Here is a 17,015-nt window from a genome sequence, read left to right on the forward strand (position 1 = left end):
TCCTCACACTACCTTCTGTAGTTCACAGATAGATGCTGTGTGGATAACACATGAAACCAAAGACACCACACACTGCCCAGTCTGCATATGACTCTACAGATGGGGAGTCCTCATAAACCTAGAACTGACATGGCAGGTATTAAAGCATGTAGGACAGCCATATCTGCACAAACCCCGTTAAACCAACATTACTCCGAATGCAGTATAGCAACACTTAGTCTGTAGTCAGGTCAGGCACATCCCCCTCCTGTGTGTTGGCCTGTTTCCACAGTGTATGTTGTCAGAGGTAAATCCCCAATTCGTCTGAGATGCTGTTTGCCAAACAACAGATTGAGTTCCTGCTCACAGTGAATGAAAAGGCCCAACACCAACATGATGTTCCTAGATATTGGAGTGTGTTTCCATGCAAATGGCTATGGGAATGTTACCACAGCTGTTCCACATGCAGTCAGCTAGGGGTGCGCCGCAATTCGTGCAGAGGCCATCAGCTGATCATGAACACCACTTAAAATACACATGTTGCTGCCTAAGCAAAGCAGGTGTAGGTCTCCACATTCACCAGTGAGAGGCAGACAGAGGCAAAGACAAGCCAGGGACGGGTGGGAGAGTAAATTCTAAGCATGTTTGTGTCACACTCCTACCAGCACAGAGTATCAAACCCCTGATGACTATGTAATGCTATCACAGTTCTATGCAGTTATTGCATGCGCCACATAGGTTACCTGATGTGGAGCCCTCAGAACATAGTAACATCTGCAACAGGGATATGGTAGCTATACAGTAGATGTAGTACACATGCCTGTCCGCATGAACAGGTGCCAGCGTCAACACAGCCACACTCTCACAGGGATGTACACGCATTGACACACTTGGCAGGGCCTGGAATACAACTCACTAGTGAGATTGCCACAACACATTACTGTGCAGGTATCACATGCACCACATGGGTCATACGGAGGTTATATGGGCAAAGGGTATGGGGAGGTGTCTGCCATCAGACAGCATGCTTCAGTATGCCAGTGGGGATTGTTGTGAGTGTGGATGTGATCATACGCATCGTACAACACACAGGGTGCCAGTACTGACATGCATGGGTGCATTTCTGGATGGGTGTGTGGTAGTCACCTGTGCCAGACGGCTATACAAGGCCAGGTAATGGGTATATCTTGGCATCAGGCCACATGACAGTGGTCTGCATTAGGCTCAGGGCTGTAGTTTCTGCATTTGCCCACACAGGTGGGTATTGGATCCACCATCCAGTCACCTGGCATGTGGCTAATGCTATGCATCGCTTGCCATATATGTGTTCCTTAGTCCATGACATGGATGGTATCTAAGATGTGCACACCTCCCACATGCATGTACAGTGACATGTGGAACTGTACCTGGGGTATCTGGCTCATGTTGTGTACACAGATTATCATCAGATGTGCCAGTCTTTGCCACCTGTTGCGGGAACTGGTAATGGACAGCAGGTTTACCCTGCACCTACATTGATAGCATGCTAACAGCATTCCCTGGTGTCAGTGGCATCTGTCCATACAGGGCATTTTTCAGGCATGGTATGTCCGTTGTGGGTCACATGCGATGGCACCACAGGTGTCCCGTGGGGAACATGGGGAATGTGCACTGTCTGCATGTACGTGCCTGTTGGACAGATGGACAGGTTGCCATGCCCTCTGTAGTGCACTCCAATCACTCCATAGTTTCTATCAGTGGCCAATATGCAGTGTACTACCCATATATTGGCTGTTCCTTAGGCAAGTGTGTGTGTGTATGAGACATGGGTTGAGAGTATGCTCTGGATAATGCTGGGGTTGCTAACTGTGATTGCCTGGCCTTGATGTCACATGTATGGGTATGGATTTGCACCCCAGCCTCTTGGCTATTTCACATCTGTTATCCCTGTATGGTGGACATTGTGATGTATACTAGTGCCACCATATAAGAAATTTGCAAAACCTGCTCCACATTGGGCCCAGGTGTCACACACTCACACCCACCTCCACACAGGATACGAGTTACAAAAACAGACGCACACGCACACACACACACACACACACAAACACACACACTCCTGTCATGTCTGGGATTAGAACCCCTACCTAACTAGTTTATTATACTACAGCACCATGCAGTTATAGTATGTGCCATGGAGATTACTGGAGTACTCCTTCCCCAAAGGTGTATATCACATTGGATGACATCAGCAGGATTGCCAAAGTAGGACATTCGAATTGTAGTGAGTGTGGCTAGGCTAAAATGCATTGCTCCCTACACAGACAGTGAAACACACACAAAACATCCACAACTGACGTGTGGGTATAGAATCCCTAACAGAGGTCTATATCACACTACAGCATGGAGCTGTTATAGGATGCACCACAGGGATTACTGGAGAACTCCTTCCCCAAAGGTGTATTTCACATTGGATGACATCAGCAGGATTGCCAAAGTAGGGCATTCTAATTGTAGTGAGTGTGGCTAGGCTAAAATGCATTGCTCCCTACACAAACAGTGACACACACACAAAACATCCGCAACTGACGTGTTTGTATAGAACTCCTAACAGAGGTCTATATCACACTACAGAATGGAACTGTTATAGGATGCACCATGGGGATTACTGGAGAACACCTTCCCCAAAGGTGTATTTCACATTGGATGACATCAACAGGATTGCCAAAGTAGGGCATTCGAATTGTATGGAGTGTGACTACCCTAAAAAGCATTGCTCTCTACACAGACAGAGTCAGACAGACACACACACAAGCACACACACAGACACACACACACTTGCCAAGTCTGAGATTAGAACTCCTACCTAACTAATTTATCATACTACAGCAGTACACAGTTATAGGTCGTGCTACGGAGATTACTGGGCTACAACCTTCCCAGAGGTGTATTTCTAGATGGATGACATCAGCAGCCTTGCCAAAGTAGAGCATTTCAGTTGTAGGGAGTGTGACCACCCTAAAAAGCATTGCTCTGTACACAGACAGAGTCAGACAGGCACACACACACACACACACACACACACACACACACACACACACACACACACACATACACTTGCCATGTCTGGGATTAGAATTCCTACCTAACTAGTTTATTACACTACAGCAGTATGCAGTTATGGGTAGAACTACGGAGATTACTGGGCTACAATCTTCCCAGAGGTGTATTACTAAGGGGATGACATCAACAGCCTTACCAAAGTAGAGCATTTCATTTGTTGGGAGTGTGACCACCCTAAAAATCATTGCTCTCTACGCAGAGTCAGACAGACATACATACATACACACACACACACACACACAGTTGCTATGGTCTGGGATTAGAACTCCTATCTGACTAGGTTATCACACTACAACAGTACGCAGTTATGGCATGCACTATGGAGATTACTGGGCTAAAACCTTCCCAGAGGTGCACTTCTAGGTGGATGACATCAGCAACCTTACCAAAGTAGAGCACTTCAATTGTAGGGAGTGTGAATACCCTAAAAAGCATTGCTTTCTACACAGACAGAGTCAGACACACACACACACACACACACACACACACACTTGCCAAGTCTGGGATTAGAACTCCTACCTAACTAGTTTATCACACTACAGCAGTACGCAGTTATGGCACATGCCACGGAGATTACTGGGCTACAACTCTCCCAAAGATGTATTTCACAGTGGATGACCTCAGCTTGCTTGTCATAGTAGGGCTATGGGGAGGGCAGTGTGTGTGCATGGGCCGTAACCCATTCATCTACAGGTTGACACACCACATGCGGGCACAAACAGGGTCATATTTCACAGGTACGTGTATTCAGATGCTAGATTACCACTTCCTCGTACAGTCATGTTGCACAGCTAGCACATGCACAGCATAGTCTGTAATGCTGACAGATACCGGTGGCTAGTTTCTGCAGTGAGTGACATCTGATTCTCATGTGGCTGTGGGCCTTTGGCTTTGTGCTGGGTGGGACAGGCTTGGATGGCTCCTTGTCACAGTCGCCCTCTTCCACACATCTACGTTTGTCTACCTTTGGTTTATTATAGTGTGTTGTCCTTGCATATATGCCTGTATTCCTATCCACTGTGTGTGCAAAGCATGAGTGGTGCATACTAAGGAGTGTCTGCACTAACATCTGCGACTGCCAGATATGTCTGTTTGACTGGTGTTTGCAGACATGGCCTTCATGTAAGTGTGTGAGCATACCCAGTATGACCTTTCAGTATGTTGTTGACTGACATTGCTTTCATTTCTCTAAGTGTGTGAGAATGCCCAGTATGCCCATCTGTATTGAATGTGTGGATCGAGTCCAATTAGTTTGTACTGCAGTGCTGCCCTTTGTGTTGTATACCTACAGGTAGCATGCTGTCTCTGCAGGGTATCTGTCGATCATTTGGCATTGACTGTTAATTCATTTCTGCATAGGATGGGGGACACATCTGACTATTTCTGCATTTCTACACAGGATTGGGGGAGTACACCTGACTGTTTCTACATTTCTACACAGGATTGAGGTGAGGCACACCTGACTGTTATTACATTACTACGTAGGATGGGGGGCACACCTGACACTTGTACACATTTGCTATGACTGTACTGGTATGTCGGGTACTCCATTTCATTCTGTAGTCTTACCTATCATGCTGACTCTTCACTTTTATTTACCTACATATTAATTTCTGATTTTGTACCCTTCAGAACTGACATCCCACTGCTTGACCTGCTGTAGTCTGTCTGTGTAGGCCTGAGGGAGAGTTTACCCATAGGCCTCATTCAGAGGCCATAGCACAGCCTTTGTTTGTGTTTATCTGCACCTGTCCTGCTGGCTGTGACTATTGTTGGGTACATGAACCCCACTGACTGGCATGGGTGAGTCACTTACCTTGTGGGGGTCCCAGTATTGAGGGTGGTGCTGCAGGACTGCCTATGTCGGATGCACATAGTGCACTCCCTACACATGGGTAAGCACAGGTAGTGTAATGTTTGGCATCCCTTTTACTGTATGTGAGAGTCAGAGAGAGGTGTTATTCCCTGGGTCCCTCCTATGTCTGTGTATGTGCTATGCGTTGCCTCTTTGCCAAGGCCAGGGCATACCGGGCACTCCTCCTTCTGCCTACTGGGGCAGGCTCAAGTTGTTCCTCCTTCGAGTCACTCTGTGCCTGTGCAGGCCTTGGCAATGGTGGAGGGCTGTGTGGCCCTGCCCCGTCCTGTTCCTACTGCAGCTGTTTCCGCAGGATCATATTGTGTAGTATGGCACATACAAGGACAATTTGGGTACATGTAGCTGGTGAGCACTACAAAGCTCCAACGGAACCATGACTTTAGCATCCCAAACACATGCTGTACTATGATTCTGGTCTGTGCGTGTGCCTCATTATAGAGTTCTTGTTCGGGTGTGTGTGCATTTCTGATGGGTGTCATCAGCCATGGCTCCAGTGCGTATCCAGCATCCCTCTGGTACAGCTGTGTCAGATGCCAGATGTGGGAATCATGATACCTTACAGGGCGGCCAGCACACACATTTATTATTATGCCCTGGACATCGCACAGGACCTGGCAGTTGATGGTGGTAAAGCCCTTGCGGTTGATGTAGACCCTACCTCACTCACCGGGTGGTGCTTTGATGCATATGCGCGTGCAGTCTATAGCACCCACTACCTCAGTGTATTCTGCTTTTTGGTGGAACAGTTGCATATTGCTGGCCAGTGCCTCACGGGTGTTGGGGAAACATACTTGCTCACCGACATGTGCTGACATGGCATCCAGGAACTGGTGGAATACCCTGGATGCTGATGCCTGTGAAATCCCCATAATATCCCCAGTTGGCCTTTGGAAGGTACCTGTAGTTAGTATTTGTAGGCCTACACATACCTTGGTATCCACTGGGATGGGTTCCCCTCTGTTAGTTCTGTTTGTCAGATGTGGCCAGCTCAGCTCAACAATTTGCTGTAGGAGGTCCTTGTCCACCCTGTAGCTCTCCACTATCTCCAGCTCATGTAGCCCCTGGTAAGTTACCCTGGGTCTGTACACTCTTCTCTGTCTCCTCACTGTGGGTTGGTTGACAGCATTCACATCCTCACCACCCTCAGCCTCTTCCTCAAGTTGTTGTATGATAGCTATTGTAGCCCCTATCATTTTGCTGTTGTGAGTGTTAAACGTTCCCCACTTGTTTACACCGGTGGTGTAGTGTGTGGGAAAAACCAGAGGGGAAGTTGTTTGCATAGTTTATAGTAGTGTTCTGGGCTGGGCTGGTCTGCTGCCTGTATAATTGGCTGATTCTGATACATTTCATCTGCCAGCTATGCTGGTTCTCCTTGATTACCTTCCTACTGCTGTTTTCCCTTCCCATTGCCTTCCTGTCTAAGCCCGGGGGTGCGTCCCGCAAACAGAGTGCACGATTGTGCACATTGCTGCTATTTCCTGGTTTAACGGGTTTTTTTCGGCCTTTAAAACCCAGTGCGAGGTGCGCACACTCGCTCAGGCAATGTAAAGAGTGCCAGGCAGGTTTAGACACACCCCCTAGCTTAGCTGTGCTAAGCTAGGAACAAACCCGAACCACAGGGCTCCAATCCGCTTACAGTATGCCTGACACCCCCTCATGATGTCACCTAACTAATAGGCTTGCACCAAGCTATTCCTTCTCTTGCACTCTTGGGACCTGACTAGCATGCTGGGGAAAACTGGGATTCACTATCATTCCTCTCATTTTCATAGAATTGCCTGCTAATGCATAGTTACATGTCTCACACTGTGCCTCCCCCCTTAGCAACCACTACTCACTGGCCATGTAGTCTTCTGCCTGCCATTGACTTGCATGGTAGAATTGTGATTTTAGTTGAGGTGCTTAATTTAGGCTTCTTTTGTTATTTTCCCCCAATCCCGATTGCGTGCCGCTGCCCTTCGCTTAAACAGCCGAGATCAGCTAAAAACATTAAAAGTTGAGTTTTGTATTTTTTCACTGTTTGCAATGCCAGTGGCTTTATACTTGGCCATTGGCATGGTTACTACATGATATGGAGCCTTTATTTGGAGCTGTCACATCTCTGTTTTGGATTTTGCAGAAATGTACTTGGTTACTAACGGAGTACATTTCTGCAGATTGCACTAGTCCTGCACGGTCGGTTGCAAGCTTCCTGGATTGCAAAATCACCTCATTTGCATAGATTTCTCTTGCAGTTGGGGTGATTTGCATACAGAGGCTTAGTCCGTGCAGGATTAGTGCAGTAGCGCTCGTGCACGCCCCTGCAGGCTGTTCCTGGATCGCACGGCAGACATATTGCCTGCTAGAGCTCCTGCACCGATCTTGCACCCCGTGCAAGGTATAGAAAATCCGGGGGTTTGTTTTTATAAACAGGTTTTAACTTACATTCAACAAATATAGCAAAATGTTCTGATTTACAACCTGCAGCTGACAGTATCGAGCTCGGTGAATGCAAACAGATGAAAGCGCTCAGTCTGTGTATAATAAAGTGTTGGTTTGAAGGAACAACACAGTGGATTTAGAATATTTTCTTATTTTTATTTCTGAATATTAGCATTTTTAAGTCAGTGTCAGTATCTTTTACTTTTTCTTCAGTCATTGTTAACTGCAGAATTTCCCAAGTAATCTCTATTTCTTTTAAAAATTCTTCATGTTCTCTGGTGAATATGCTTTTCTCAACATATCTGTTGTATGTAGTTTCTTGACCAGTTGGTGTTTCACTTTCAGATCATACTTCAGTATTTGTAACAGTCTGCAGTTATGGAGTTGTCTTTTGTGTGTACTTTCTGAATATGATTTGGAAAGGTTTGGGGTCTGTTTCACCCAGAATTTCTGTACTATAGGCATATTCTTAGAGTTGCTTGCATCCTTGCACAGTGGCTACTAGTTCCCAGTCTGTCTGGATATAGCTGCTTTGTGCATCTCTGAATGCTATTGATGCATAAACAGCTGATCTGTTCTGTTGTAACTATCACAGTTCCTAAATCCTGTGGGTGATATGTACTTGCAAGACAGCTGGATTATACAGATCATTGTATTTTAACAATGGTGCATCTGTAACTAGTTTCTCAAGGATTTCAAAATTTTGTTCCTATATTCATTTTAGAGCTACATCTTTCGCTGAAAGCAGTCTTACAGCACTGTTATCTGAAACAGTTTCAGTACAAATTTTAGGAGATAGCATCATTCCTGGAAGACTTCATAGTGATTGATTGCCTTCTGGTTTTGGCATTGCATAGTTCTGACTTTTTATGTATCAGCTTTCAGTCTCCTTGATGCTTGAATATGACTTGTCTATTTCAGTGTCACTCTTATTTTACATTTACTTTTATGTCACTTGAAATTATACTGTGTCAGGATCTATGCTCTGCTGGCTTTCCTTTGGACTCTTTTAAGCAGCTTGATGTTCCTCCTCTTGTGTGGCTTGCAAAACCTTGCACCATACTCAGGGTGTGGCCTGCCCAGGGCTCAGAAGAGACCCCTGAGGGTACATCACAGTATTTTGTTTGTTGCTGCCACTGCACTGTCACTGTGCTGCTTTTAGTCCAGTCTTGGTATGATCAGTACTGCAGATCTTTCCTCTGCTCTCTTGGCATCTTTTCCACATTTTTTGTAGCCCAAGGTCAGAATTTTGCATCATCAAATTTTGGGTTAGTCATAGAACCTCAGTTACCAAATTTCTGTGTATTTCCAAGTCTTTCCTTAGACTGTTCATTTTTTACTACTGTATCTTTCTTTGTTCATCAGCAAAGTGTTTTTTTTACTGTACTGCATTACATACACTGAATATTTCTTCACACATGCTCAACTCTTGTGGTATTCCAGTAGTTGCTTTCCATATTCTTGATATTCTTTCCATCTCAACCTTGTGTGTCCTACTCTTCTGCTAAGTAGCAAGCAAACAATCTGTTTCCTAAGTCTCAGTCATACTGACATCCCCTGCAGTTTTCCAAGCAACTATTTGCAGTTCATCACTCTCTGTGAAACCCATATAGAGTATGTCTGTTGGTAATTCTCTGCCATGTTTTTCTTTCACTCATTGGTAAAACTGGATTAAATCTGACTGACCTGTCCTTCTACTCATGAATTCATGTTAGCTGTTATCCCAGAGATTGCTGTCATCATCTGTATACTTGCTGCTGTACAAACTTGCTTTATTTGGTTTATTTACTATTACAAAAACTTGAATCATATAACTGTTGTTTAACTTTCTTTGAATTATATGTGATTGCTACTGTTATTTGCAGCTGTAAGTATCTGCACAATGCTGTACTTCGATTATTTGAACTATATTTTTCTGTACTTTATATATGCCTATTTGGCTCTTCATGGTTAAAAAGGGTCCTCAGACCATTCTACCTACCTGGTTAAGAAATGTTAAATCAGCAAGAACAAAGGCACCAGGAGCTGGAAACACTGAGCAGATCTTCAGTAGCTTAAGAAATGTTAAATCAGTGTTAAATCAATTGATCAATGAGTGCAGAAACAACCAGGCTTTTCTCAAAATTCTGTCGATGACTTACCCTCCCACAGCTGTTAACCTACAGGCCTGTTGTTCCATGGATTTCTCCAGCACCACCCCTCCCCTATCAAGTGATCTGGTGAGATTTCTGACAGTCTTGTAAGGCAATCCTATCTGATCCATATCTCTTATCCTCCCTGCAGATAATCAGTCATTTCTTTATCCTGTTATCTGTCAAGTGCCGTCTACAATCTGCACTACCTCCCCCTCAGCATGGCATCTTCATCACCATTTTCTTCATGAAAACTGAGACTGAGGTATTTATTCACTGCTACTGCTTTTTCTACCTCTTCCTTGAATTTCCTCCCATTCTTGCTTATCCTGGCTGTCTCTGACCCTTCCTTACACATTTCTGTTGTATCTAATAAAAGCCTTTTTTCCCCTTCCTGAACCTTTCTGATGGCTTCACTCCAACTTGTGCCTTTGCTGCCATCATCTCCTTTGTTATCCTTCTGTTAACCTTCATTTACTGTCTTCTTCTACCTCTCCACATTCTCCTTACACCTCTCGTATGTCTTGTCTTTTGACCTCATTTCTAATGTCACATTTCCTGTGTAACCACACTGGCCTTGTGCTTTTTTCCCCTCTTCCTCAGACTTTAATCCGTAGCCTTGAGTACTGCACACTGATGCATTTGCATAACTTGCTCATTCACTTTATTTGCCTTTAGAGCCCTAGCTCATTTTATTTTCTGCCAGCTCATCATAGTCTAGGCCTTTAAAATTCCACACTGTTATTTTTGTTTTCTTAACCTAGAAACCAGCCACTAACATTATCAGTTTTGACTAATAATACCTTCAGTTTGAAATATTTGATCTCCTCTGCCTTGGTTAAGACCAAATTTCTATTCTTTCTGGTATGGTCCCACATTGTCTGTCTGAATCCCACATTGTTCACCTCTCACCCACTCCTGTGGAGTTCATAATATATCTGTCTGCTTGAAGCAAAATCTCAGATTTCTACTGATGTAACCATCCTCTTCTTACCCTGTCCATTCTTTTCTTTTCAATCTGCTATCCTCCTCCTTTGCAGATGGTGGCTGATAAATTGCACTGATCCACCATCAGTCACCCTCTTGTCTTCTTCAATTACTGTGGTGATTAACCTAGCTTGTGAAACTCCTTACTTCCTCACTTCTTTCATGAAATGGTGTTCCTCTTCCCTTCTGACCTTGCATTAGATACCATCATTTTTGCAGATTGTTACACCAATACGCAACCTTCTATTGTTCCTGAACAACCTGTACTGTGATACCAGGCTGTCTCATGGTCTGGTGTCATTGGTCATGTTTCAGCAACATCTGTAATATCCACACTCCCCTTCAGCATCACTACTTGCAGCTTTCCCATCTTCTTGCCTTGTATGGTATTATTACCCAACCGTCATCCAGATCAGCTTTGTTTGTTTCTTATTTTATCTTTACAGACTTTTTTTTGCTGACACATTATTCTCAGTTCCCTTTAGTATAATGGTACTGATATTGATGTCTGCCTTTCCAGCACAAATATGAGCACATCCAGAACTTCTGGGCTAATGAGGAGCCAGGGGTTGGTACAGAGCAGGACTCTTTGGCAGGTTTATCCATCTTCCTTCGAATCCCTTGCCGTTTTCCTTTGTCTACTGCTGTTGTGCAGAAATATAAGAAACTTTATTTCTAGATGTTCTATTTATTTTATTTATTTATTTATATTTGTTTACCAGGGTAGTGCACTGATCTCAATGGGCCAATAGCAGGCACAACCTGGGTGAATAGGGTAACAGAAGAAATGAACAAAACATATTTACAGATACAAGGATATGCTAACTATATATACATACATATATGGGTCTACTTTGTTTTATCGAAGTTTCAAAACTTCAAAACCCATATGGCTGAGACCATATGATCGAAGTTTTGAAACTTTGAATACTTTACATTGAGATCGCCGTACAGTGCAAAACAGGAGATTTACTGTTTTCCTTGCTGTAGTGTGTGATCTTGGAGTTGGTATATCTAAGCAGGGGGTGTGGAGGGGCTGCAGGTGGGCTTGCCCCCCTGCAAAAATGTGAAGGTAACCTGTTTTGCGTTCTGTTACTGTTTTTATTGTAGCTTTGAAGTTTCAAAACTTCAATCATATGGTCTCAGCCGTGACATGAACAAAACATATTTACAGATACAAGGATATGTTAACTATATATACATGCATATATGGGTCTACTTTGTTTTATCGAAGTTTTAAAACTTCAAAACCCATATGGCCGAGACCATATGATCGAAGTTTTAAAACTTTGAATACTTTACATTGAGATTGCCGTACAGTGCAAAACAGGAGATTTACTGTTTTCCTTGCTGTAGTGTGTGATCTTGGAGTTGGTATATCTAAGCAGGGGGTGTGGGGGGGCTGCAGGTGGGCTTGCCCCCCTGCAAAAATGTGAAGGTAACCTGTTTTGTGTTCTGTTACTGTTTTTATTGTAGTTTTGAAGTTTCAAAACTTCAATCATATGGTCTCAGCCGTATGGGTTTTGAAGCTTTGAAACTTTGCTAAAACAAAGTAGAACCATATATATATATATATATATATATGTGTGTGTATATATATATATATATATATATATATATAATGTGTGTGTGTGTGTGTGTGTGTGTAGACACGCACACACACACACACACACACACACACACACAGATGCGAAAATATGCTGCATCATTTAGGTGAAGAAATAGTTGTATCTTTCGGCTTTTCTCGGTTAGGGGTCGCCACAGTGGAACTCGGGTCCGCTAATGATTGGCAGTAGATTTTTACGTACAAGTTGCCAGCCCTGATGCATAGCCTTCAACAAAAGTACCCCCATTCACACATGTCTCTGCACAGAAGACGCTTTAGCTGAGAATCGAACAGGACAACGTCTTACTGTGAGGCGACAATGCTACCACAGCACCACCACCGCAGCTAGGTGAAGAAACAGTTAACAATGTTAAAACATGGATGGAAAAATGGAATTACGTTTAGCAGAGCTTTATGGATAAGATGTAGCCATAATAAACTAACATGGCTTATGCTTCAGGGCTAGAGGCATATCATTATATAGAGAGGCATGAAGACATTAGAAGAGGCAAGCAAGTGAGAATAGTTGCAAGAAAGGATACAATGGGGAGAAGACAGACAAAAGGTGAGAGAGGCATGTAGAGGAAAGGGATGTAGAGAAGAGAGGAGTAGAAAGGAGAAGTGTGAAAGATATGCAAAGAGAAGAGGGAAGCAGGATGAATGAGAAGCAGTAAGTAGAGGGGTGACAAGATGAGATAATGAGGGATGAAGTAGGGATAAAGATGTGTGTGATAGAACCTGCGGTTCTTGTAATTTGACCTGAGTGAATGCAGCTGCACTTTGCTTAGGTGAAGAGGTCTTCCTTGAGCTGTTGACTAAAGTCTGAGTAATTTTGGACATCCCGGATTGAGACAGGAATGGAGTCCCATAGTTTAGGTGCAGAAGAGATTGAAATCCCTTGAGTGGGTGTTATGCCACCACTGGACTTAAAAATGTGTAATAGATCTGACAGGACAGGGCCCATTGAAGCTGTGTATACATGTAGCAGAAGAACAAGGCTGTGAGTCCAGCCACATATTTTTAGGCCTTTGATTTCATTACTGAGGAACTGAAAAGGGCATTGTACTATGTGATTAGCCTAATGAGTGCTGAGTGAAGTGAATGATTATATCCTGGGACCTGGATGATGGAGTACCTTTAGATATAAGCTGTGTGATGAAAAAGGCCCTCCTTATAATTGGGATCAAAGGACAGTTCATTGTTGGCTCAGGATATGTGGTGGTCAAAGGACAGTTTGTTGATATAAATAAATATACAGTTTAGTTACCAAACCCATACACAAATGCTTGACATTAAATGCACATGTTCTAGTATATGTAAACTTTTTACTGTGTAATATAAGAAAGTGTTACTTTGTACTATTATTTTGAATACCTGCGATAAGATTCCTGATGTTTATATTTTGAGAGGTATGATGATCTGGAATTGTTTTGAACAGCACAGTTTAGGTGTGAGTAAATGTTATGTGCAGTCATTTCTTTTCAGCCTTACATTTTGCTCATACTTACTTTTGTCATTAGTGCATTACTGCTTATTTCATACTTGTGTATGCATGTTTTATTACAGCTCTCGTCCCGTTCACAGAAGTAGTGCTGCTATAGGACTTAACAGCAATATTAATGAGCCACCACATAATTCTGCATTGCAGTTTTCAACTTTACCAAAGGTGAGATAAATGTTTTTAATGGTTCTTGTAAAATAACTGGAAATTATAGGGCATGTATAGGATGTCTTGCCCCATTAGTTGATCTGCTTACTCCTAGTGTTATATGTATCCACTTCACTAGAGTCTGAGGCCATTAAGTGCTGTGTATTGGAATGTTACTGATGTTCGTATTTCTCCCAGCCTTATCTTTTATCTTTTCTTTTTAGGATGACTGTTGTGGCTGAAATGTTGCACAGATTCATTACTGAGATTCATTTGAGTGCTTACTGTAGCAGACACTGTTATAAACCAAATATAGACATACTGTTAAGGAGGACATCACACTTAATCAGTGCACTACTAACAGTCAGTGTTTATGTACTGAAGCAGAGCAGGACTAGAAGAATGACGTAAAATAAGAAGCAGCAGCACATGGGAAGTAATGGTCACAGGAAACACATGGGTCACATTTGGTCTCATCCTGTGCCCTCGCAAAGGTCGCATTTGAGCACTGGGGCTTAAGGGGTATATAACTGGTTGACTTTCTTCTTGATATCTCTCTAGGCAGAGAGATTTGATTGCTTTCATTTTTTACTTTTTCTGTCTTTTCATTTTTTTAGCTAGGATGATCCATTCAGGTTTAACCCATTTTCAGTGGAGTTCTGAGTCAAAAGCTCCATTACTCAAGTAAAATGCATTTGGAAAAGAATATTAATGTGTCCATATAGTGCATACATAGTAGTGTAACCTAAGTATACTAATCAATAAATAGAGTCAGTGAAGAATAATAGTATTACCATGTAGTAGGCTTATCTCAAATTCAGATGGAGCTGTGTTAAGATGCATAAAGTATATACCATTGCAACAAAAACAGTATAATTTAAAAAAACAAAGCACAATATAAAACTGCAATTGATTACCTACATAACAATACATAGGGGTCCATATGGAAAGATGATAAAATCAGCAAGCAAAGGTGAGTAGCACTCCTGGAACTGGTGTACCCTGATTTACAAAATCTTACCAAGATGACACTGATGTATAGACTGCATTTTACATGGAATTTTGTCTTCCGGCTTTTCCTGGTTACGGGTCGCCACAGCAGAACTGCAGTCCGCTAATGATTGGCAGTGGATTTTTATGGTGCCGAGTTGCCAGCCCGATGCCCAGCCTTCAAGAAAACAAAGGTTAGAAGTAGAAGAGAGAATTAGTAATGGAGAAATTAAAGAACTAGAAACTGAATTATGCATACCTGCAAAGTGAAGTGTTTAGTGTAGAAAATCCAATTCTGGTAACATTGCAGCATGATGGAACAGTGTATCCCAAAATTAAGGAGAAACAGGTGGAATGGGAAGCACCTGATTAGTTGCCACATGAAGATACTTTGGAGACTTGTAAGAAGACATTACAAAAGTTCAGTTGGAGTGCAGGGAAAGGAACAGGAAATGGTGGCAACTCTGCATTCAATGTTGTGGAGTGACAGGCCAATGAGTTCCTATATGAATGAACAACAGATGATGGGGGATGCAGCTGAACACAATATGTCACATTCAGATGTTCTGGAACTTTCTGTGGAATGCTGACAAGGAAATGGAGACTAAAGAAAGTGCCCTCAGTTTAGAAGAAAAAGCTCTAAGAGAAGAGTTGCTTGATTTAATAAAGATGGATAGACATATTAAGATTGATGAAAGAAATAGATAAAAGAAAGTCAATAAGACCCAAAATGTTAGAAGTGTGATAAAAATATGAACAAAGTAATCATGACTATTAACAGAAATTCATATGGTATAACAGAAGTAAACAGGATATATTATTGTACATCAAAATTAATAACAGATAAAGTCTTACTATAAAAATACAAGACAATAAGGGAAATGAAGGGAATAAATCAAATGCCATCACGGAAGTATTAAATAGATAAAAACTATAAAGCAATTAAGATGAGAAGTGTCACTCACGAGTATAGAAGAAGGAACAGATTAGCAGAAATACTTAGAAAGATAGATGTGATAAAAGTAATGTGCAGTATTAGAACACACCAGGATCTGTCATGCGCTGTTGCAAATAATAAACTAAAGATATCAGCCCAGACAGAAAAACTTAGAAAATATGCAGATAAATATAAAGGAAAAGTATAAAATAAGCAATTCATTGATGATCCAAAAAAGTTTTATAGAGCATTGAGAAACAAAGCAAAAGGAATAGAAACGCCACCAAAAAAAGAAGTAGAAGACACATTCTGAAGAAATATCTATGATGACCAGTGGAACATAACAAAGATGCTAAATGGATAGAAGTAAAAGAAACAGTAAGAAGTTCAAATGTACAGGATATGAAATGGGATGAAGTAATGGCCATAGAAAATGAAACAAAATTAAGAAAATCTCCTAACTGGAAGACCCCAGGCCCAGATGCAGTACCTAATTTCCAGCTAAAGGTGTTAACGTCGTTACACAAAGATTTTAACTCTGAGTAAGAAGTACTTTTATGCACACCCCAAACACACACCAACCTGGTTAGTAACATGAAAACCTATACTCCTTCTTAAGATTGAACCTGCAAGCTGTCCTAAAAACTGTAGACCAATAAGTTGCCTTCCGACAGTGTATAAACTATATACTGGAACTGATGCTGACAGAGTTTCCAGTCATTTAAAAGAAAACAAAGTTTTGGCAATAAAACAAAAGTAAAGTCAAACGAACAAAGGATCATTTGTTAAATAAAGTCATAATGGGGAATAATCTAAACATGGCATGGATAGATTATGAAAAACATTTGACAGCATTCCACATTCTTGGATAATTGAGTGCTTATAGATGTATAGGAAATACTGTGCATTGATTGATTACATTACAGTGACTGTGAAACAGTGGCAAGCCACTTTGCAGCTAAGCCTTGGTAACGGACATTTTTTTTATCCCAGGGATAACATTTCAAGGGGGGATATTCCACATTAAACCTGTCTTCTTAACAAATTAGGTCATGGTTACAATTTGGTTCCCAGACATCAGTAAAGTGTAAGGATTTCTCATCTTTTTGTGGGTGATTTAAAACCGTACATTTCAATACATGAGGAGCTGAAAGCACAACTGGAAGTGGACAAAACTTTCTCAGATGATATAAGAATTTCATTTTGTCTTGATAAATGTGCGAAAGCAGCATTTAAAGCACGAAAGCTGTGGTCCAAGAAAATATTAGTCTGGGACAGGAATGTGATGTAAAGGAACTTGAGCAGGAGGGACTGCATAAGTATTTGAGAATTTATTT

The 17,015-nt window shown here is 42.0% G+C and overlaps 1 protein-coding gene across 1 annotated transcript in view; it reads left to right on the top strand.

Moving 5' to 3' along the window:
• The window catches only part of ULK4 (unc-51 like kinase 4), a 4,087,308-nt gene that overhangs the window by 692,552 nt on the left and 3,377,741 nt on the right, over positions 1-17,015 (top strand). Inside the window, exon 12 of the mRNA XM_044064733.1 lies at positions 13,670-13,769. Within this exon, the coding sequence (XP_043920668.1) occupies positions 13,670-13,769 (100 nt within the window). The remainder of the gene's footprint in view (positions 1-13,669; positions 13,770-17,015) is intronic.

This window comes from Protopterus annectens, chromosome 3.part0 (assembly GCF_019279795.1).
Source record: "Protopterus annectens isolate FY-2018-M chromosome 3.part0, PAN1.0, whole genome shotgun sequence".
NCBI classification, from domain to species: domain Eukaryota; kingdom Metazoa; phylum Chordata; order Ceratodontiformes; family Protopteridae; genus Protopterus; species Protopterus annectens.